Genomic DNA, 23,578 nt, shown 5'->3' on the forward strand with positions numbered 1-23,578 from the left:
TTTAACTTTGAAGCCAATTAGGAGGTAATTTGAGGCGAATATCAGGAACTTTAGGGTTTGTGCTGTTACAATCTGTGTCAAAGACAAATTTAAATATGATTGAAGTGCTGCTCTTTAGTGATGACTTTCAAAGCAAGGACAAAATATTCTGTAATTTAATGAAATAATATAAGTTATAAATCCAAATATACAATTGATGGCTAAGGTAAAAGATTTGATGGCAGTAAATGTTCTCAGTCTTTCTCTAATGACTAATATATATAAGTCTGTGATGTGCATTTTGAATGAAGCAAAGTAGATCTTATTGGTCACATGTGGAATCTCACCTGACTTTTCATGCACGATGGAGAAGAGCAGCCTCTTGGAGATGTGGATGCCAGGAGGACTCTGCCCCTGCTCCCCAGGTAGCCTCGTTGTCTCGTCTGAAAATGCAAAACATCCAAACTTTAATCAGTTCAATGCCACACTGGTTTCCTAGCGGAGCACTTTCAGCTGTAGACTGAGGCTGCAGCCACACGAGAACGGTAACGGTCGTATCCGCTACAGTTCTCTATCATATAGACGGTTCGGCCACACGAGGCCAACAGGGAAACACCGATAACGATAACAGGTCCCAAGGTGGGTAGATCTAGGGACGCAACGCTCTGGGGGGCAAACGGCTCTGTGATTACGCCAAAACGATCATTTTATGATAACGATGACGCAATAGCCCCGCCTCTCCCTACGTCTCCTGCTCAGAGATCAGCTGCGAGAGGCTCCGTGTTTTATTCTTATATGATTATATAGAGTTGTTATCAATTTGTTTTAAAGCTCAATAAATAACAAAGAAGACCTCTGACCGGCACTTTTCTAATTGTTTCCGGAAGATTTAAACTTTAACGGACATGTTGACCGGTGAAAATAAATCTAACTGAAACTCTGCCGCACGGTCCCCTCGTCCCTTGGAAGAGGCGGAGAGGTGGGTGTTTTTCATCTGCTGGTGGACTACCGGAGAGATTTACAGCAGGAGCAAACGCTTGCCACGGGGAGGGAGAAAAAGAGCCAGAGCTTCCACCGCGGAGAATAAACAGAAGGGCTACCATGGCAACCATGCGCGGGAAGTCTTCTTCGCTGCTTTTGGTGTATTTTGTGGCAGAAGTACAGCGCCACTTACAGGCCTGGCATATGTACTACAGCGTCTCCAGCGCTTTCGAGCGGTCTCTTGTGAACGGACACGTTTCTGGTGCCTATTGCGTGTGGACGGAAGACTTTTTTGATATCGAATTCGGTTCTTTTGCGTTACCGTCTCAGTCTGAGACCACCGAAGACCACCACGGAGCGCCACAGGAGGTCTTTCCTCTCAGTGGCCATTAAACTCTCTTCACCCATCAGAAAAGGGAACCGAGAACTTCCACACCAACACTATGTGCAATATAAATATCATTACCATCATTACAAAAATGTTCTATGATAACGTGCAATTACATATCTGCCACCACGTTTTTTTTTGCACAAACTAAATACTGTTAATATTTACATTAATGATGTGACCGTCTATGTTTCATATAGATATTCAATTGCTCTTTGTACAGCACTTTTAGTGTACAGTTTTACTATTATGCTGCTGTGTTTATTGTATTTGTGTAACTCTGGCACAACAATTTCACTCAGTAACCAGATAGACTAACTGATCTAAGTGACGTCCAAGATACAAAAGTACCAGGATGGAAACACTACTATGTGTTGGTCTTGTCTGCAGTTGTTTTCTTTCTCTTATAACACTTTTTAATTATAGGTATGCAGGTCCAGCTGACTACTAGTGGCTGTGAGTTAAATGACTAATTTGTAGATATGAGTATACGAAGGAAATGTGCTATAAAGGCAAATTGCTGCTTTGAATTAATTAATGAGCGGTGTAATAATCGGCCTTCAAAGCACTCATTTACCACTTTTTCAGGAACACCAGAGGCATAGAATGAAGCACTTAGTCTGAAATACTTTGTTTCAATACTCTCCGTTATTAGGGTCATTATTGTGAATGTTGTATAAATCTTGAATTTTACCTCCATTCTCTAAAGGAATATTTAAAATTCATCCAATAAAGGGCTACATGATGTGAAAAATAGCGATTACTTGGATTGATATTGAAATGTATTCATTTGAGTTTCAGTTGAAGCCAATGCAGCAGCCTTTACAGAGGTGTGGCTTATTGGAAGCTGATGTACTTGCAGGATTATTTCTGTGTTGAGTTTGTTTCTTCGTGGTTGAACGCATGTTTTGTAGTTGCTTCGGGTGAAAAGCATTTGCTAAATGAAATTGAATATCATTTCTTGCTCCCACTTTGTCTGTTTTTAAATCTCGTTTAAAGACCTACAATCAATCAATGTTTATTTATATAGCCCAATATCACAAATGTTACATTTGTCTCAGTGGACTTCACAGTTTGAACAGAATATCAGTATGACAATACGACACCCTCTGTCCTTAGACCCTCACATCGTGCAAGGAAAAACTTCCAGAGAAACCCCACAGTTTAAAGGGGAACATGGGAGAAACCTCAGGGAGAGCAACAGAGGAGGGATCCCTCTCCCAGGACGGACAGACGTGCAATAGATGCCGTGTGTAAATACTTGCTACTTACTACTTGCTTTCCCATGCTTTTGCAGACCACGTATAAAAGGTCCTTACCCACCAAGCCGATTTTCGGCGTCAATAGATGTCGATAGATGTCGATAGATGTCTGGCCGTCGATGAGCGTCCTGTCGCCCTTGGTGTGTCCTGCTCGGTCGTATCTTTTCGGCCGTGCCAACACCTTCCGTCGTCGATTCAATATGTTTAATTGGCGGGCTGTCGTTAAAAGGCCGTCGGCTAAATAAATCACTCTGATTGGCTGTTCAGCTAGCGAATCAGTGCATGAGAAGCAAAACGGAAGTGAGGGACCCAAACAAACTATTAAGAAGGCAAATGTGAGATTTCCTTTAACTCCAGCTCTCCTCACAGGTTGGGGAAAGCCCCGTGAGCTTCTCGCTGTAGAGTGAAAATGGAACACACTATTTGTTGTTTGTTTATATCACGCAGTCTGTTCTTCTTCTCTCGGTTATCACGCAGTCTGTCTTCCGGTTGCCTCTTTTGAATGACGAATGCACACTACCGCCGCCTGCTGGTGAGGTGAGGTATTGCCACTCACGCATGCGCAGTTCGTACGTGCTACTTGGATAATAACGTAACATAACATCCACTCTCCACACATCTCACCGTTGTTTGGACAGTCTTTGACCGACGTCATCTTGTCCGCCCCTGCGGTCCAGTTGTTCAGCCGGTCTGTCCCCAGGTTGAGGAGGGACATGGGTTTGAAGTCCAGCTTCCCATCGGGGTGAGGTTTGGAGGACATGGGCATGCCGTACAGGAAGTTGGACAGCACAGAGTTGCTGGAGGAGGCGGGGCTCGGGGAGGAGACCCCCTGTGAGGACGTCTTCCCCGAGCCATGGCTCCCTGGGGTCAGAGGGGCCGTGCAGTTGTGATTAACGTCAGTGCTGGACTTGGCTTCTCGAGACAAATCTTCTGCTGGCCTGCACACAGACACAAAATCAAGAGGAAAGTAATTTAGAGGGGGACATTCATCACGGCCTGACATCAAGCTTTGTGTTTGCCAAGTGTCTCCTCGCTTATATCGACATTTACAGCTGCAACAACTCTTTCAGGGGAGAGCAAATGTATTTGTTCCATTAAGACATCCTCCTGCTGGCTTAAAGAAGAAGTCACTCAAAGACAAATGGGATTAGATGTTTTGTTAGTTTGGTAGTTTGAGTATTTACCTTTTCCTACTCTTCTACTGTTTTAATCTGTCTGAGTACCGTTTGCTATCTGTAACAAATACCAGTATTGATTCTAATGTCAATGGTACCCTGCCCTCGTTTTCTCTATCTCTCATCATGTGCTTTACTGAGAACAACATACCAAACACAAATCACATTTCAATTGTATTACGCAGTTTTAGACACAGGAAAACCCCCAATCTGCTCTGGGCAAAGACATGTGGCAGTGGTAGTTAATGGAGCAGACACACAGTTTTCCAACAACAGAGAAGCAAAACTAAATGAACAAATATATAAAACGATAGTAATTTAGATGCAGGATGTTTGCATATCGTGCCCTGGTTGATTTATTTCCTCCCACCCCTCTCCTGTCCTCACAATAACATCATCAGAGCATCGTGGCTGTCAACAGGCTCTAAGTCTAAACACTCCTCTGTCCCTGCATGACATTCCCTGCTGTCACCTGTTTATTATGCTGCTGTGTTTATACGCTGACCTCCCAAATAAATGTTGACTTAACCTGAAGCCCTACGAAAAATACCAGCAGCCACAGTCCACAAACACATCCGCACTGGAGCTGCACCATGACTGAGGGATTGATCATTTATAAACCAACATTTGCGTTTTTATTGAAAGATATGTTAAAAAGTACCAAACTGTTGGTCTGTAGAATACGGTTTATTTCCAGAATATCTCTGCAGCAATACAATACTTCAATCTGATATTTTCCCGTATTTTGCCTTTACTAAATTCTGTGCTTATTGCAATTTGGATATTGCACAAGTCCATGCTTCAATTTGGATAACATTTAGATTGATTTTAACATTTGAAAAATGTTGTTTAACTGAAACATCATCCGATTTTGTTGCAAGATAACTCTGCATTGTCACCCCCGCATCAACGTACATCTTACTAAAGACACACACACAAACACACACACACACACACACACACACACACACACACACACACACACACACACACACACACACACACACACACACACACACACACACACACACACACACACACACACACACACACACACACACACACACACACACACACACACACACACACACACACACACACACACACACACACACCAGGAATGTTCCTTCACATTCACACATGCATATATCTCTGCCAAACTTCCTATGTTCCCGTTCTGGAGCGATGTAATGTGAAACAGCTGCTTTCATAATCTGATAGAAGCACTGAAGCCTGTTTTCCCAAACACAGAACAACACACAGCCCCCCCCCCCCCCCCCCCCTCACTTCTTCACTGTGAACTGGATGCGGTGGCTCTGCTCCAGGATCTTCATCAGGGTCTTGGTGTCGTACTCAGAGGGCTTCTTCAGCGAGGCCCCCTCAGGCAGACCGTGGGCCACCACACAGCCGGGGTCCTTCAGGATCCGCTCATAAGGCACAGGGACCAGGCTGCTCTTCCCCACGGCTTCACCTGCGGAGAGCACCAGGCGGATGTTAAGCAAGGGGGGGTTCTGGGCATTTTGAACAATGTTTTTAGTCTTTGTGACAGTAAGTATGTTTTGGCTCACATGGCAGCTGTTTCTATAAACATATGAATCATCCAAGTGAAAAATGTGGCATTCTTTAATATAAGTATTTCATTAGCACCCCATATATTAAAGTTGATGTTTAAGGTGTATCTTTTTGAGGTTTGAACACATTTCACACGTAACTACAATAACCGTCATAATTTGTACTGTACCTTGTTAAGTGTTAAAAAGTGTAAAGTGGTATTGGCATTATACTCATGGACATGTAATAGTTCATTTCAATTTAAAATGTGTACCTTTTTATAGTGAATTTATTTGGGAAACACATATAAAGCATTACTAGTCTCAAGGCCTGTTAAACTGATGGCCGTTAAAGTGCATTTTAAATCATGCATGGCATTCAGCATCATCACATGTCAGCCACGTTCTGCCCACACTACTGAGTCTCATGTGAGTTCTGATTATATTACTAAAATTAACATATTTCCTATTTGTATGATATTTCAGTGGGTAAGCCTGAAGCGAAGTGCATTATTTAAAACTCGTTAACACCCTATGCTAGTTTTTGCTAGTTAGAATTTTAGAATTGGGAGAGGTGAAACCCGTGTTAATGGTCAAACATGCAGAGCACACAGCACACACAGTGACATGTGGCCCATCCTAGTACCACGAGTCTAGTACTAGGAGCAGTGGGCAGCTATTACAGCGCCCGTAGTTAGATTCTACCCCAAACATTCAGGACATTTGCATTTTTGGTACTTTGTGTTATGTCTTGTACAACATTACATGGTGCAGACTAGAACATAACATCCTATTATGATTGGGTAAGATAAACATTAAATGTTCGCTTGTCGAGAAAGATGTAAGTCATGCATTCATTTAAAGGTCCCATGTCATGGCCATTTCTACAGATCATAATCCCATTGTTGAGGTCTCACTAGAATAGATTTACATTGTTCAATTTTGGTTTCTCATACAGCATCTCTGTATAGTATGTGTATTCACTCTCTGTCCTAAACGGCTTGTTGGAGCTCCTGCCCCCCCCCCCCCCCCCTCCCCCTGTGAGCCCAGTGGCCGTCTGCGAGACAGCGAGACACAGCGAAACCCAGCCCTAAACACACACACACCCGCAGCCTGGCTGGGAGTTTGTGTGTGTGCTCAGGCTGAGTTCCGCGGTGTCTCACTGTCTCGCCGACCCCACACCAGTGAGCCAGCTCACAGTGTCCCGCTCCACGCAGCATCGAGCCTCGCAACGTCCCGCCGAGTGTGTGTGTGTGAGGAAGTCATTATGTTACGTCACTATACGTTACATTACGTCACTATACCCGAAATACGTCACTGTACCCAAGAAGTGAAAAATGGAAAAAGAGAAATGTCCAACGAGGCGTTCTGGGGCAGCATAGACAGGTCTTCTCTGTGTTAGAGTTTTACTCGCTACAGGGTGTACTTTGAGGGCTTGTGACTCTGCAGACCGTTCACATGCAGAAAAACCTTCATAACACAAAAGGGGATGGGTAATAACCGGAAAAGCATGACATGGGACCTTTAAGAGTTGTATGGCACATGAAGGCCTGCTGAGTCGCACTTACTGTAGAGAACGGTGAAGACTTCCTCCACCATCTTCCTCAGAACGAAGATGTTGGACTGAGCTTCTGACGGAGCTCTGGGTTTGCCGTGATCTCCGTCCTTACTCACTTTGCTCAGATCTACTTCCTGCTCTTTGGTATGTGCGTTAGCTGAGGGGACATTCTGCAGACAGGGCCCCCCTGAAGACAAAGGACAAAAGCCACATAATAAGTGAACAAGAACATCCAATATGATTGTTGGTTCAGATGACCTTCAGTATTAGTTTAACAAATAGCTAATGCAACTTCACTTTTGCCCCTAACTGAGTCATTGCTTTGACTTTAAAAGTTCCATGTTATCCAAAAAAAAGCATAATAGGGTCTCTTTAAGTATCTTCAACAATTGGTGAACCATTCTGTTCAAATACTCATCATGTCTTTTAGTTAAGGGCCAAGGGCCATTAAATAGATTAAATATGTATACTTATATATTTCTACACTCTATTGACTTTTTCAAATTAGGTTTCTAATGTCTGTACTTTTATATTTCCTCACCGCGTCACCCTTAATTTCAAAACATATATATTTTAATCATGGTGCTGTTTGATTACATGCCTAGCTTTGTGTAAAACAAGCAGGAGAAAAACGCCTTTAGACAGCAGTGAACATTTTGTTTTGAAAGTCTAAAAGCCAATGAACATAAATTGAAGCAGAATCTTTGATCAGATAAAAACATCTTGGTAATCTTGGAGATTACTTAATCTTTTAATTTTCTATAAATGTTGATGTTTGGATTTAGAATAGTGTGGAGTTAAACAGTCAAACAATCTGAAAAACATAACCACCACGGGAATCAATTAATAATATTAGTTTAGCCTCATCTTTATCTGTAGTCATGGCGCATCATCAGACCATTCGGCCCTAAATATCAGTTATATTTCTTTACTGAACAAGATGAAGTGCAGCCATTGTTCCCTGTAACTGGCATTACAACTCATTCCCCTTGAAGAACCAGCCTCATGAAATCAACCTGCCCTCAAATGAGTGTTAATAGCAGGGAACGCTGTGGAGTCTGAGAACATGAGGGGATTTTATACTTTAGTGCTCAAGGTCAATAGGTGGGGCTTAGGCTGTTTTCTTAAACACAGCTCAGCTTACAAACTTGCATACTCGTTTGTTTGAAGGAAATTAAGGCTTACAATTTGTGTAAAAGGTATTCTGGAATATCTGAGTGTTTGCGTGAATGAGAGGCCACTTGATTTTAAACCTCCTAATTACAACAATGCACTTAGACCCCATTCACACGGGAACGCAAACGAAACGCAAACGAACCAAATTCGATATCAAAAAAGTTTTCCCTTCACACGAGACCGCTCGACCCGCCGGAGACGCTGTAGTACATATGCCGGGCCTGTAAGTGGCGCTGTACTTCCGCCACAAAATACACCAAAAGCAGCGAAGAAGACCCCCGAGCATGGTTGCCATGGTTGCCCCTCTGTTTATTCTCCGCGGTGGATTTAGCAACATGTAGTTCTCCATGTCCACTTGTTGCTGATGGTTGTGGTAGAGGAGCTGTAGATTTTGCACTAACATCTGTAGCAGCAGAGGTGGGGAGAGGCGGGGCTATGGCTTCATCATTATCAGGAAATGATCGTATAGGACATACACACAGATCTATCCACCGTGGACCCGTTATCGCTTTTGGGGTCCGTTCCCGCGTTTCCGTTACGGCCTCGTGTGAACGAACGGGCTATACGAAAGAGAAAAGTAGCGGATACAACCCGTTTCGTTCCCGTGTAAACAGCACCTTAATCTCCTCCTAAACAAGCCTCTGACAAATTCAGTTTAAAAAGTAATGTAAAAAAGTAGATTTTAATCTTAATAAGCATTTCATATGACTGTGAGCAGTTAAAAAGTCTCATCCAATGTGACAATATGTTTTGTTGATATATCTTTTTATGTGATAAAATGTGTGAAACTGCAACTACTACGTTTTCTGTGGAAATAATCTGACATCTGCAAGCTGCTAAAGTTATTGAAGCATTCGACTGAATCTGCAATTGTGCAACGACATAACTTCCAAATCCTACAGGAACAATCAGGGCCTTTGTATGAAACTGGCTAACAGCTGTAGGTACTGTATAATGAAATTAATCAATGCTCCATTCAACATTCACCATTCAACTCACGGCAGAACTTGTAGAAGTCTGTTTGGATCTCCCTCCTGGAGTTGAGGAACACTCGGCCCTTTTCCGTGCCGACTGCAATCACGCTGTCTTCGTGTACGGTGACACACGCCACCTCAGCGTTGAGTTTAGACATCGCCATGCACTGCAAAACAAGGAGGCATCAGTTACTCTCAAGGCATTACCATAAACTCTGAGGAAGACATGCGCTCCACTCAAGAGTCTATTAAGAAAAGTGACGAGCTGCATTGTGTTTCCTCTTGGGATGGAACAATGTATTCTAGGGATGTCACACTGTCCCGAAATTGACACCCGATGGACACACGAATATGGAATTGTGAATTTTGCACGACGATGGCCCCGAACCACACACGAAGGCAACATTTACATTACATTGAAGAAATACAACTGCAACGAAAGTAACACAAACAATTATGTTAAAGTATTATGATACTGTACTGATATTTTTTAGACTTTGTTCTTTACTTTATCCGTCTTTATATGTAGAAGATATTAAGTTTTCTCCGTCATGTTGTTTCCATAGCAACAACAACTTCCTCGCCTTCGAAATAATATATTATATCCTTTTTAGTTTCACAGAACACAAATTGGGTTATTTACATAATATGCTTACATGATTTTGTTGTGCAATAAAACAACCAGATGGACACACGATAAAGGAAATGTTCAAATTCGGCTCTGATCGTAACAACATCGGGACATTCGTGAGGGCATCTTAAGCCATCTTCGGCATGCCAAAGATTTTGCCACCGCTCACGAAGTTGCTGCCGGAGCCTGAGAAACTCCACCGGCGGTCATACGATGGCTTAAGATGCCCTCACGAATGGCCCGATGTTGTTACGATCAGAGCCGAATTTGAACATTTCCTTAATCGTGTGTCCATCGGGTGTCAATTTCGGGACAGTGTGACAGGGGCTTAAAGGAGGAAATAGCACTCAGTAATTCAATCTTGCTGCTTCTTTAAAAAAAAAAGTGTTCTCATACGGGACCATTTCAACATTCACAATACAATTTAAAGGGAAACTCGGTTCAAAAGTTCAATCTGATAACCACGAATAACAAAGGAAGTATCATCCTGTCAGGTAGAGATAACTGAGCCCTCAACATGACATTGTAAAAATGAAGAAGCAATGTAGACCATTACTAAAATAACTATCATTTAATATATAAAAATGATAGCGATATCAAGGTGGGTTGCCATTATTGAGATAACTGTGAATATCCCCGTTTGAGTGACATGACTGAGCGATGTTGTGCACATTACCAATGCATCTTCATATAAACAGGAAGCATTCTTGCCACACTTCAGGCCATTAAGATTATAATGTATTATTCATATTAATTCTGTCTCTGTGCTTTTATTTAAGTAATTGGTATGTAAGCCGAGATATACATAGATGTCTTGCTACACGATGAAGGTGGGATTACTGTCACCCATGGAGAGATGTATGTTATATGTGCAGTAACTATTCTTCACACATTTGAGTACGTATGCGGGTGTATGTTTATGTATGTTATTTCTGAATGTTTACAAAAATGACAATAAAAAGAGTATTAAAAAACCAAAACAAGAAGCATCATGTTTCAGGGTGGATTTTCACTCATTTGCAAATAGAAAAGACATTGTGTCCATGGATGATGCTCTCCCTCTGTGATGTTCCCTTCCTGTCTCTGGTGTAGTTTGCTGTGGAACTTTGATATTTTGAAAAGTGAAACATTTAGCAGGCTGTGTTATGTATGTATGTTTTTTAAGTCGTTGTGTGAGGCGTCTCGTGGGACGTACCACTGAGTCGAGGGCGGACACCAGGCTGGTGAGGATCTCCTGTCGGGCGGACACCAGCGGGGCCGTGGCGTCGCCCCCCCGGGAGTTGGTCCTGATGCCATCACAGGCCAGCTTCCTCATCTGAGCCATGCCTCTGCAGAGAGGACATTCACACAGATTAGACAGGCAGCCACAACGTGACATGGAAGAAAAAAAAAACGGACGTGAGCGTGCATCCATAAACACACTCAGAGGTGACCTGCATTCAAAGTACTTTCTTCTGACTCCATTGTGTTTGACTTTAAGCAAATATTAGCGTGTATTCAAGGCATCGATCCAGGACTAGGAGAAGAATAAAGGAAGTAAGGGATCAAGCTTTTATTATCTCAGGGATCATTATTTAATCTACTAACAGGCAGATTCTACAGCCAAGCTAACAGCTCTGTTCTGCATTACTCAGGAGCTCCTAATGACATGGTTAACGTGGTGATGTTTTGCATAAGGGTATCAACTAGTAAGAACTAAAAAAACTGACATTTTTACAGTTATATGGACAGAAAAGTAATTTAGAAAGAGACCAATCGGTGAGGTTTTCTGTCTCAAAAAATCTCATGAAATCCAGAGTGAACATTTGCAACTCAAATTTGCAATCGACCAATGGTAAATATGTTTGTTAGCTGTGTAATAAATATACAAGAAGTAGCATAGGAAGTGTATACCGTTTTAAACCATCGGTGTTACTAGTAATGCATGACCTTTAGTTATAGGTTTATATATTGTTTTTTTAGGTCTAAACTATAGTTTTGGACACTTATGGCGTGATGATGGCGCTCCAAAAAGTATGAGGAGATAACCAAAGTTCTCTTTGGGGGGATAATGCAATTACTGAACATCATTTGAGAATCCTTCCAATAGCCGTCGTGACAGCTCGTTAAAAACAACACATGTGAATGTCATGATGGCGCCAGAGGGTAAATCAGGAGTTCAACTAAATCTTTGGGATTCATCCTGTTCAAACTGGCATTTTCGTTATAATCTGTACCCTGTGTCCTTTTGTAGTCAATTTCCTGTTGTTTGTCTTGTCTTACCCCGGCTGATACTTCACTAAATCCACTGTTTTAATTGTTCCCTATATTGCCCCTATGCCCTGTAAGGTGTCCTTGGGTGTTATGAAAGGCGCCCCCCAAAATAAATGTATTATTATTATTATTATCCTTCTTAGCTATAAAACTTGATGTCAATGCCTCCAGTAGCAGTGAAGATATTTGACTAGATAAGTAAAGACTTTTGAGCTGCTGGTGCAACGGAGAGTCAAGAGTTGTTCAGGTATTCTCGACCAAAGCAATGGACTGGCAAACATCCCTACAGCCACACTGCTAGCATTGCTAATCCATATGTATCCAGCAACCTATGGTTTCATGCTCTTATGTGTATCATCTGGGGCTTCTGAGAGCACTCGAATGATGTCATATGAGCCCCTACATCCTGTTTTTCCTTCGCTGACAGATGGCGCCAGAAAAAGAGATATTGACTTTAGATTATCTAGATAAGTCCTTAAGTTTCCATGACCACTTAAGGCAAGGTTTAGCTACATCATACATTTAAACTGCCTGTCAAAGAACATAATGACATATAACTACAAATAACAAGACCCTCTATGTATATTAAGAAGCAAACAGATATAAAATACTGCTCGGCTAAAGCCAGGCACTATGTTCTCATGGCAACTGAAACCCGTCTCCTTGGAAACTAATCTCGGGGCATTTGAACAATGCGGCTCTGGCCTTTAATCTCTCCAGACACTGGGAACCATTATACTCGCCTCTGGCAGCCCCACACCACTGACTCAATAGAGAGAGGACAGAGAGGCAGAGAGAGATAGACGGAGGGGAGGGTGGGTGTGGTGGGTTCAGCTGCACCAGTCTGAACATGCCAAGTCTATTGGCCATCTAAATGTGCCTCCCCTGGGGCCACAGCAAACATTAGCCCCCTCCCTCCTAAATGATTGCGGCCTCAAAATAGATGGCCTCTTTCCCTCACATATTTAAAAGGCAAAGGAAGTAGCGAGGCGGAGTAGGAGGAAGGTGGGGATAAGCATCAGCTCAGAATAATGCCATGTCGAGGAGGCACAATGTCACGGTCCTGCTGTGGCTCTGTGTGAATATTAAACTATTCAGTATGCAAAAACGACTCCAAACACAGCACTACAGAAAAACAAATTTTCGTCGAAGCAAATCCTGCAGTTGTTGATAGTGACATGCCAACTAATAGTCTAATGGATTGTCTGGTGTCTACTACCTACTGACGTGAAACTTGTTTGCTAAAAAGATGATTAGAAAGACAGATGAACGAGAAGCTGCTTCGGCTTTTCAACATTCCCACCGATGTCTTTTTACGATGTGTGCATCTTGCAGGGTTTTTCCTGCATCTTAAGATCCTGGGCACTCTGCCGGAGTGCCATTTGGAGCTAACCTCTAAGTGAATTTAAATTGTCTCAGGAACTGGATTAAACCAGAGGACCTAAAAAGGGGTCTGTAATGCGATAAAGCTGTTTACTGACAGAGGGCTACTTTGGCTCCAAAAATGTCAATACCTACTGGAGTCAGTGAAGGTGACCAGATGAAGGTTTATGTCCACTTAGGAAACGCTATCACAGCTCTATGTCAGATCTCTGGGTCTTTGGAGTTCTGAAACAGGGAAATGACGTAACAAGTCCAAAAGTCTATATTTACACCAGCAGCTAACCAAGGTTTTTGTTCTATGCTTTAGTTTTTGAGAAGAAGATACACTTTACGCATAAGTTCTCTACTATGATTAAGAAGTGAACCTCTTCCTATGCTTCTTTTGTCAAATGACTACACATGAAGTCTGCTTTCATAGTGAATGGGGCATTTGTCCCATGGTCAAATCTGTGTTATTGATGGCCAAACATTTGTGTCTCGCTTTAACTTCAGAGTCAGACCCGATGTGTTTGTAATATACATGTTAGTGCATACCCTCGAAAACATGATATCGTGGTAAAAGACAAGGTCACCATAGCCCATACAGTGTATGGCTTCAGGACGTTAGAGCATTTCAAGATGTTTATTGGGATTCAAATTCTCTGCACACTAATGGCGCATTTCCACTCCAGCACGGTGCGCGGTTTAAGCATGCCGTGCCCGGCCCGTTTTTGGTTGCGTTTCCACTTGGTGTAGTTCCGGCTAGCGGGTACTATTTCACAGTTTTCTGACTCTCCAAAATCAATGTTCTTTCCGGGCCAACAACCGGGCTGAGTCGGGCTGAGTATGCTAAACTAGAGAGAGAATCACTGGCAACTACAACAAGATGAACATATTTGACCGTGATTTAATTGTAACACCCGTTTCAAAATGATGCCGAAGTAACAACTTACTGATACTGGTTAGTAAAAAACATGAATTAATGCTTTGACAAGTCTGCAGACAGACGGCAGGAGAAAAACCTTTTAAAATGTGTGTTGTCTGAATGGAGCTCGGCTAAGCTAACGCAGTATATGCTCCGACCGTCCACACTCACAACAACGGCCTACAGACATAAATAAACCAGCGACTGTATTCTCCATGACACAGACAGTCTGTGGTTTGGACTTGTTTAACTTGTGTCTAGTTTCTGAACAGATATGAGGAGCTGTGAGCTCTGAGGGCTAACAGCTAACGGCTGATGTTGGTTTTGTGGTTCTCATTGAAGATGACGTCACGGCTCCGCCTACTCTGCGTTACTATAGTTACTGCCCCAGCTACTAAACTGTAATGGAAACACAGCAGAAAGTGACCCTGGCCTAACGAGGCCTAACGAGGCCTAGCCATACCGTACTAAGCCGAGCGAGGCCCTGCAGTGGAAAAACGCCATAACATTTAGTCTGCTTAACTAGGCCTTTAAGTTAAAGTTGGTAGGTAGCTGCGTTAAGCTTTAAAAATGACTTTTTCTCATGATTTAATGAGTGACATCTGCTTTGTTTGCATGCAGGTGAAACAATACACATTGCTGCCAAAGGTTTCAAACTTTGCTTCTGATCAACAGGTGGCTGCAAGGTGCAAAGAGACATCATTGCTAATGTTTCAACAGCTTTGACAGCTGGTGAGTAGCACTGAGTGTAAACTGAAAATGTGTTTGTTGACAAGATAACTTCACAGGCTCTCATTTAATCTCTAGTACATGTATCATTTGGATTCAGCCATGACAAGCAATGTGAAGTAGGCTGTAGGTTATTTATCATGCTGTTGGTACACGTGTGCGTTTGTTTACATGCGACACAATGCCATCAATGTTTTACATAATTATGTCTTGAAGGAAGTAGAAGTATGACTGTAGTTTTTACATAACTGCCAGGAAGTCAGGGTGTGGTTTCTCAGCTACTGTCTAATTAATCATTACAACATAATCTCTGTTTACACTGTGAGCCTGAGGCTTCTTACCATTTTCATAAATCATTACTGATGTTATAATGTTTAACTGCTGGAAGTCAAAGCAGATTTACATATTAGGGAATAAAAGGGTCTAACCCTCCCAGACAGGATTACATACGACAACATTAACATACCGTATGTATATGACATGATCAATTAATAGGACAAATCATGAAAAACAGTGAGTTATCCTTTTATACACTATTATTGTATGATTGAAAGGCTATAATAAGAGTAATTGTTTCTTATCATCCAACAATTAGGTGGGATTATCACACATAATTATATTCTGATCCTGGTCATTTATCAGGCAATATTTAACTTGGGATCTTTGGACATCATTATATATGGAGAACATATATCTGGTCAAAGGACATACTGTACATCTTGTGTATTTTTGAAAACAGAGTAACTTTACACTTGCATATTTTGAATATAGTTGGCACGGCATTGCATTCATACAAGATATTTTAAGGCACATACAGGGCTAGTATTTGTGGGGAGAGCTTCTCATGCTGGTCAATTCTGGCACGATATCTACTATTAAGTTCACATCACATGAGAGGGGAGAGGCATTACTTTGACAAGCTGGACCTAGGAGATAAAGCATGATAGCACAGGATATGAGACCTGGGTGCAATAAATAAAGTCAGGGTCTGTTCTTCCACAGGAAATGAGCGTCTGTACAAATGTCTCTTGTGAATTAAATCCGCCTAATATGCAGCTGTCAAAGTTTAAGGCTAGTCACCATTTGTATAACTTCTTAGACAGCTGAGAGAATGAACAACAAGAAATTAACAGTTTGAATAAAGTCTCGATTCAGATTTAGACACCAAACACTTTTGAGATTGCTCTAAATTCATGTGTGTTTTAGATCCAGTGTCTTTAAGTTTAGGAAACACTAGTAACATATTCACTTTTAGTAGAAACTGTAATAAACAGAGGTGGGAAAAGTACTTAGATGTTGTACTTAAGGATAAGTAGAACCACCAGAGCGCAGGAATACTCTGTTACAAGCAGATTGTCCCATTTCAGAATTATAAGCAGTAAATGTTTTGTTTATAATTATTGATGCATCCAAATATCTTATACAAATAATTAAAGGTGGAGCTAATTCATTTGGGTAGTTTGTGAATTTTCCTCCAGGTGTAACTAAAGATCATATGTCACAACATTAATCCAAATATGCACAGTAGCCTAAATATATATATATAAAATAAACACGTATGTATAGGTTACTTCTCACTTGCAGCATTCTCTTGCACTATTTTATTTCGTATCTGTTTCTTTTTGCACCATTTTTTATCTGTATGTCTTATATATATATCCATGTTGCATTGTTGAAGGATGTCAATAACTACACTGTAGCTACTGTGCTTATGACAATAAAACCTATGGATCTTTGAAATGCAATGGAGTAAAAGTACACTTTTTTACCTCTGAATTGTAGTGGGGTAGAAGTACAAAGTATCAACAAATACTCAAGTACAGTAAAAGTACGGTACTTCAGTCAATGTACTTAGTTACTACTCACGACTGGTAATAAACGATAACGTAATGAGTAACCCATTGTTTACTGCAGTTTAATAGGGTGTAATACGGCTGTAATTAACTCAGCAAGGCTGTTGGTTAAAGCTTTCTATATTAAAATAGCTTTTTTGAACTTCACATGTGTTGTTTTTCTTTACACTTGCTACATTATCTAGCTGGCTTTGTTGTAGTAGCTCGGCAACCTTATCAGTGATAGCAATATATGGGGTATAATTTAGCAAGCAGTCTCCTAATCATAAACACATGCTAGCACAAGGTTACATGGAGACGTACCTCTGAGGTTAACTTAACTCCTAAACAACTATAACCCTTCCTTCGCTACTCACTGTAACGTTATGTCAAACTAATCAACGCTGGCTAATTAGCTAAAGGTATCATAATAACCGTTGGGTTAGCTAACTAGCTAGCTTACTATCGTTAGCTCTGTGGCTAGCTAGCGTTAGCACTTTCCTTTCATCTCCTCCTCCCCAGTCCAGAAATTAGGTTATAATCTGTAATTTCTGAATGTACAGTAATACAAAACTACGCGTTTAATGAAAGCAAGCAATGTAACTTGTCATGAATATTAAAAGGGATAGCGAAATCTCACCTTAATTAGCGATTAAATAGCCTTGTTGCTGCTGTCAATCCCGGAATAGGTTTATTCCCCCGTTTTAATCCATCAGAAACACTCGCAATTCTCATCCACAATGTCCTCTAAAACGTCGTAATCCGGAACATCACACTGTGGACTTCGATGACACGTTTTAAAGTCTACTATATATGTATTCAATCTAAGTTTATGTCTGTTTTTCCCTTTAACAGAGCAGGGTGTCCCTTTCCCCTTTCTTTGTTCTGTAATCTAGTAAAATTGAAACTCATTCGCCTCCTGCTAATCCAAGCCCAACTCAACAACAGCATCTATTGGCTGCAATTTACATACAGGATTAGCGAACCTCTGGAAATACCCTCGGGAACAACATTTACATGGAGAGGGAATATATTGTTTTTTATTTTATTAGTGTGACTGATTAAATCCCTTTCTGCCATTTGGCTGCAACTTCACACACTGTCAATTTTGGTTTACAAAAAAAAAATCCTTTCAGACTGCATGAAAGTGGTTTGACATGATAGTATGCAAATTATGTTTAAGGATTAGTCCAAAGTGGATACAGCATTGATCTTCTGGTAATTACTGTAATACCATAGGTCTTGTGCCTAAAATAGCTTGTCAATTTAATATAGGGGAAAGTTCATATCCCAGTGAAAGGGGAATAAAAGTGATCTTATAATAAATGCAGTCAGATTGATATTAAACCTAATCATATAATCCACTATATCACTATAAAATGGTTAGTTCTGGTTGCATTGATACACCCCTAAACTGCTATGAAATAATTAGTTAAACCAAGAGCAAAAAATGGATTTGTGCCTGTGCTTTTTTGTATTGCTTAGCCAAAAAAGTGATCACTTATTTATTCAAATGTCACCAGCATAACTCATTTGCCCTTTAGCAAAAAAAAATGGGACGTTTGGAAGACCTGACATTTGCCAAAGCCGACAAGTAAAAGTGATATGTGTGGAGGTTATAAATCCAGAAATTGTAAATAAACATGCAATGTCTGCATGTCAGGAGGTTAAGCCCATCTTTCCACACATTTCAGTTATTGCAGACTATTCTCATCAAGTCACTTTAATACCAAATATTTGCCTGAGACGAGAGATTTCTAACAGGATTTATTGTGTCTTCTGTGTGTTTTGCTTAGGAATGGATAAATGGTTACTGGCAGAATTTCCCAAACCACCAACTTCTTAGTGGTATTCTGTGTGAATCTGTAGAAATATACTATGTTTTGCCCTTAAAAAGAGACGGTAGTATGAAAGAGTGTGAAATAAAACACCACCAGCCTTTGCCCACATTGTTAATATTTAATGACTCAATCTCCGAAACCATTGCAGCAATAATCCAAAGGGGTATAACCCTCCAGCATAAAAGGCCATGTACAATATCCAATGGAAAATGTAAGTTTTATCGTCGCCGACCAGCGTCTGCCCTTCATGTTTTGCTCAGGATTAATGTCTCCTGTACAGCAACAGTTCCCTCAGACCAATACAAACAGGATCTCAGAGTGAATTTATGGATAAAACAATATTTGGAAGACTTACAGTATAAATTATAAACGTGTCGATAACATTATTCGCAAATAAAATCCAGATGTTCTTAACCTGGGGAATGATGAGAGTAACATGTTACACATTGTTTGGGTTTTAGCTCCTGTGGCAGCCCTTCAGTAGCCCTACTTAACAAAAGATCAGTCAAGTAATCCAATACATTTAGATACAGCATCAAATAAGACTGCTTTGTTACATATTTACATATAAGTTAATACTCGTGTATGGATGGAGTCTGTACTGATACGCAGAGACGTCCCTGGCCAACATGAGGCCCCACGCAAAGTTGTTTGATGAGGCCCTCTGTTTTGCGAGCGTCGACGGGAGGGGGGCAAAATGAGGGCCCCTCCCCAAGATGAGGCCCCCTCCGCAAGGTGAGGGACGGCCCTGCTGATACGTACAAAAAAAGCTGATACTTCTAAGATGTGTTTTGATATAAGAGAACATAAAAGTCTTGAATAATTAACTGTAATCACTTAAGCATTCGTTCACATAAATCAGAAATACATTTAGGAGAAGCCCTGTCAAGAAGTCCTTTGCACATGGCAAAAAAAATACTATTTCATAGGAATATTGGTCCAAAAGCCACTTTACCCGACACCTGAAGAGAGATTTGTGGTTGAAATAATCTCTTTCAGTCCTGTTCACAGATTACTTTAGAGTGCACATTGGTGATTTAAATGTATAATCGACAGTTGTCAGTGTCACAATGCATGTCAAAGTCCTCAATTGGGATTATTAACTTTTTTGGTTTGGATATCAACGTTTAAAAAGCGGCTAAAATCCGATTCCAGGGTAAACTCGGCTGAACTGTAACACGTTAAAAGGAACAATACACTTTCTGCTTTCTGAAGTAGCCTAAACATGGAGGCCACAGATGTCAGAATGTACTGTTTGATTTGAACTTGATGTGTAGGGAATGCCAAAGGACAAAAAGAACAATTGCTAAATGTTTAATTGTATTTTTATGTGAAGCAATGGCTGCTTCTTCTGTACGGAGAACATTTTGCTTTAACTACATCTATCAGCGCTTCTTCACAAAGACAAAGAAGCTTGACAAACGTTGAGTGTGACGTAAAGGAATGGATCAGTTACTCGATTTAAGTTGCATTGCAAAACATCAGACCTGTACCTGATATATGAACACATATGAATCAGATTTTCCTTTAATGTTTTCTTTTAGAAGTGGCTGTTATATAAGCGTGATAATGCACTCAAAGGCTGCCAGAGGGAATAATAACACTCTCTCTCTCTCTTTCTTATTTCTTATATCAAGACATCATGTTGTGCTTGATGGCTTACTTTAAAAGACCCAGATCTAGACGTGGACCATTTTCAGAGTATACAATTTTCATTCAAGACACTTTGGGAGAACTGTAACTCGCTCCTACAGTACAGGGTTTTGCAAGCTTTTTGTAAATTACATAAAATGGGGTGAAGCCTGCGAGCTAGTTCAGGCAGTCAACTGGAGCACCATGATACATTAACACGTGACGCACCTCGTCCCTCTTACAACCAACCAAACACATTCTCCTAAACATGCCGCTCTATTGAAGCTGCCAGGTCTTCCTGCCTCTGCCTCGCTATGCTGCCACTGCTGTGTTCATGTTCCTGCTGCTGTGTTTCATGTTGCTGCTGCTCGCCTGACCCCCCACCACCCCAGCTTCCACCCCAGCTCCCACCCCAGCTCCCACCCCAGCCTCTATCCCAGCCTCTATCCCAGCCTCCATCCCAGCTTCCACCCCAGCTCCCACCCCAGCTTCCACCCCTGCTTCCACCCCAGCTTCCACCTGTAGGCTCGGGGGATAGTTATCTAATCATCACTCAATGTTCTTTGTAAATCTGTGGAGTGATGAGGCCCGAGCCTAGACGCCAAACTCAAACTATACTGTATGTTGCTTCTAACAAACATATTAAGAAACACGTCAGTTGAATTTTCAGTATCAAATGGTTTGTGATGACTGAAACAGAAGCGGAGTATTTGCTGTACCCTGGTGAGTGAAGGAGAATTATGTTTCAGGAAGTGGGTTATAAGGTTTTGTGGACTGTTTAAAAAAGAAAAATCCAAACAAAAAACCGTCCGACATTGATATCCATTATAAATAAATGAGCCCTGATTACAATCGAAGAAGGGTTAAACAGTGTTTGTGTTTTATCAATAAAAGACAGATTTGGGGGTGGAGTATTACTTGAACAATCCTTTTTAATTCCACAGTTATTGATCATATTGTACACTAAAGCGGCAGCGTGAACACCGGACAGAGCTGACCGTAATGAGGTTTCTAACACTTCTCATTAGATATGAAGTAAATTGACAAATGAGCCAAACTCCCTAAAATAAAAGTCAGCCATTGCTCTGAGTACCACTGGACAAAACAGCTTACTCATACAGGATGAAATCAAAGTGAAAGCAATAAATAAAACAAACAGATCTTCAGATCTTCACGTCGTTGTCCATCAGCCGTTTTGCCTTCCGGTTCAAAATTAGGAATTGTCCCAGAGTTCGTACCGATAATATCTCTTCATGTCCCATTACCTGTTTATATTTTATAGTACTTTAAGCGGCCTTCATGATTGGCTAATAGGTGGTTTCTGCAACAACACATAAAATCACTGGAGATGGAGATTCGCTGTTTTGGTTTGGAGTGTAAACTGAAATCTTCTTCAGGCGTCCAACGAAGGGTCAGGGAGGCGTGTGGCGCAGTGGATAGAGCATGGTGTGGGGATCAGATGGTCACAGGTTCAAACCCCACTGCAGTCAGCATATCGTTGTGTCCCTGAGACACTTCACCCCAAATTGCTCCTGTGGGGATTGCCCACAGTATTGAGTATGTGAGTCGCTTTGGATAAAAGCGTCTAACAAGTAATATGTAATGTAATGTAATGTCAGGAGGAAACGTCGGACCAGCTTTTTTCTTTCAGATGTCCCAGTTCAATCTGATCTCTTCTGCTCATATCAGTGTTGCTCCTGAGAAGAAAGGAAACAACATGTCTTAGCACTGATAGATGTTGTAATATTGCCACAATCATATCATGGTTTTAAGTGTAATGAAATAGTACTAACATCTCGAGTACTGCCGGACTCCTGATGATGAATCCCATTGGCTGAGTTTACACCATGCACCTGAAAAACACAGAAACAATTGATGATTAACCCTCCTGTTGTCTGACACACACACACACACACACACACACACACACACACACACACACACACACACACACACACACACACACACACACACACACACACACACACACACACACACACACACACACACACACACACACACACACACACACACACACACACACACACACACACACACACACACACACACACACACACACACACACACACACACACACACACACACACACACACACACACACACACACACACACACACACACACACACACACACACACACACACTGTCTGTCTGTCTGTTCTTTGTATATTTACTGCAGTGTTTCATGTATCCCAGTAGTCTGATACAATATGTACAGTTTGAAAGGGTGTTAAATGAAATGTGGTGATGATTGATGGTTTTTGTGTTCATGTAATGGCAGTTAAAACAGGACCGGTCATATTTGACAGCTAACACCAAAGTAAGGGGGGGGTAAAGAAGAAAATAGTTAAAAAGTTAAAGCCAATTCTGAACATGATTGTCTTTGTGTTGTGAGTTCCATTAACACAAAGGACTATTTCAACCCATGTTTGGCTCTCGCTGAGCTCAGATGTGGAGATTGTAACCACTCTGATGGGTACAGGGAGGCAGGATAAGCTTTTGAGAGGAGCATGGGTAATTCGATATTTTTAGTTTAGTCAGAGCGAGGCTAGCTGTTTTCCCGTTTTTCAGTCTTTGTGATAAACTAAGCTAACGTTCATTTATTCCATACGTTGAAAATGATAGCAGAGTCAAATGATTCCATATTCTATTTTACATGTACGTAGATTAAGTATATCGCTTTTCTTTTAAGGACGTGACTTTCAAGTATCATGTATGTCTATATCTACACAGTTTGAGAGCCAGGGACTTAAGATTTTCATTGCCAACATTGCCTTTGAATCTTTAAAGACTTCTTCCCAAGCTGCCTCACATCCAAACTTTGAACATGTTTTAAAAAAGCCTTTGATTAAACTTGTGTTTCTTTTTTCTATTACGCCCCTTGTAGCACTTTGGGATTACTTTTAGCAATGAAAGGTGCTTTACCGATAACATGTATTATTATTATTATTATTATTATTATTATTATTATTGTTAAGTGAAGTTGAGGTGTTACCGGGCTTTTCTCGGGGTGTCTGCGCATGGCCAGCACCAGCTGGTCCACCTGCTGGTTGTGCTCCATGGCTCCCCGCAGGGCGTCCTCTGTGCCGAGCAGCCGCTGCCGGAGCCGGCTCATCTCCGAGTCCAGCATCGAGGGGTCCAGCATGGAGTGCCGCCGGTGGTCCGGGGAGGACCGCTCCCGACCCTGAAACACAGAGAGCAGGAGTGAGTCAGTATGTTGGTAAAAGAAATGGTAAAGAGTAGATTTTCATATTTATTTTTTAATTTTATTTTTTAAACAGTTTCTATTATATTCTGTTTCTATTATATT

General features: G+C 41.2%; 2 protein-coding genes across 2 annotated transcripts in view; both read right to left on the minus strand.

The window, feature by feature from the left end:
- The window catches only part of gtf2ird1 (GTF2I repeat domain containing 1), a 45,713-nt gene extending 28,003 nt beyond the window's left edge, over positions 1 to 17,710 (minus strand). The window contains exons 1-7 of the mRNA XM_079647158.1: positions 17,416 to 17,710; positions 10,870 to 11,002; positions 9,069 to 9,210; positions 6,904 to 7,080; positions 5,073 to 5,256; positions 3,235 to 3,548; positions 327 to 422 (exon numbers count right to left, since the gene is read on the minus strand). Coding sequence (XP_079503284.1) covers positions 327 to 422; positions 3,235 to 3,548; positions 5,073 to 5,256; positions 6,904 to 7,080; positions 9,069 to 9,210; positions 10,870 to 10,998 — 1,042 coding nt within the window. The 5' untranslated portion in view covers positions 10,999 to 11,002; positions 17,416 to 17,710. The remainder of the gene's footprint in view (positions 1 to 326; positions 423 to 3,234; positions 3,549 to 5,072; positions 5,257 to 6,903; positions 7,081 to 9,068; positions 9,211 to 10,869; positions 11,003 to 17,415) is intronic.
- Positions 17,711 to 21,162: 3,452 nt separating this feature from the next.
- Positions 21,163 to 23,578, minus strand: part of clip2 (CAP-GLY domain containing linker protein 2) — a 51,591-nt gene continuing 49,175 nt past the window's right edge. Inside the window, exons 17-19 of the mRNA XM_079648657.1 lie at positions 23,264 to 23,452; positions 22,042 to 22,101; positions 21,163 to 21,945 (exon numbers count right to left, since the gene is read on the minus strand). Of these exons, the coding sequence (XP_079504783.1) occupies positions 21,934 to 21,945; positions 22,042 to 22,101; positions 23,264 to 23,452 (261 nt within the window). The 3' untranslated portion in view covers positions 21,163 to 21,933. The remainder of the gene's footprint in view (positions 21,946 to 22,041; positions 22,102 to 23,263; positions 23,453 to 23,578) is intronic.

Source organism: Notothenia rossii, assembly GCF_949606895.1.
Source record: "Notothenia rossii genome assembly, chromosome: 9".
Taxonomy (NCBI): Eukaryota; Metazoa; Chordata; class Actinopteri; order Perciformes; family Nototheniidae; genus Notothenia; species Notothenia rossii.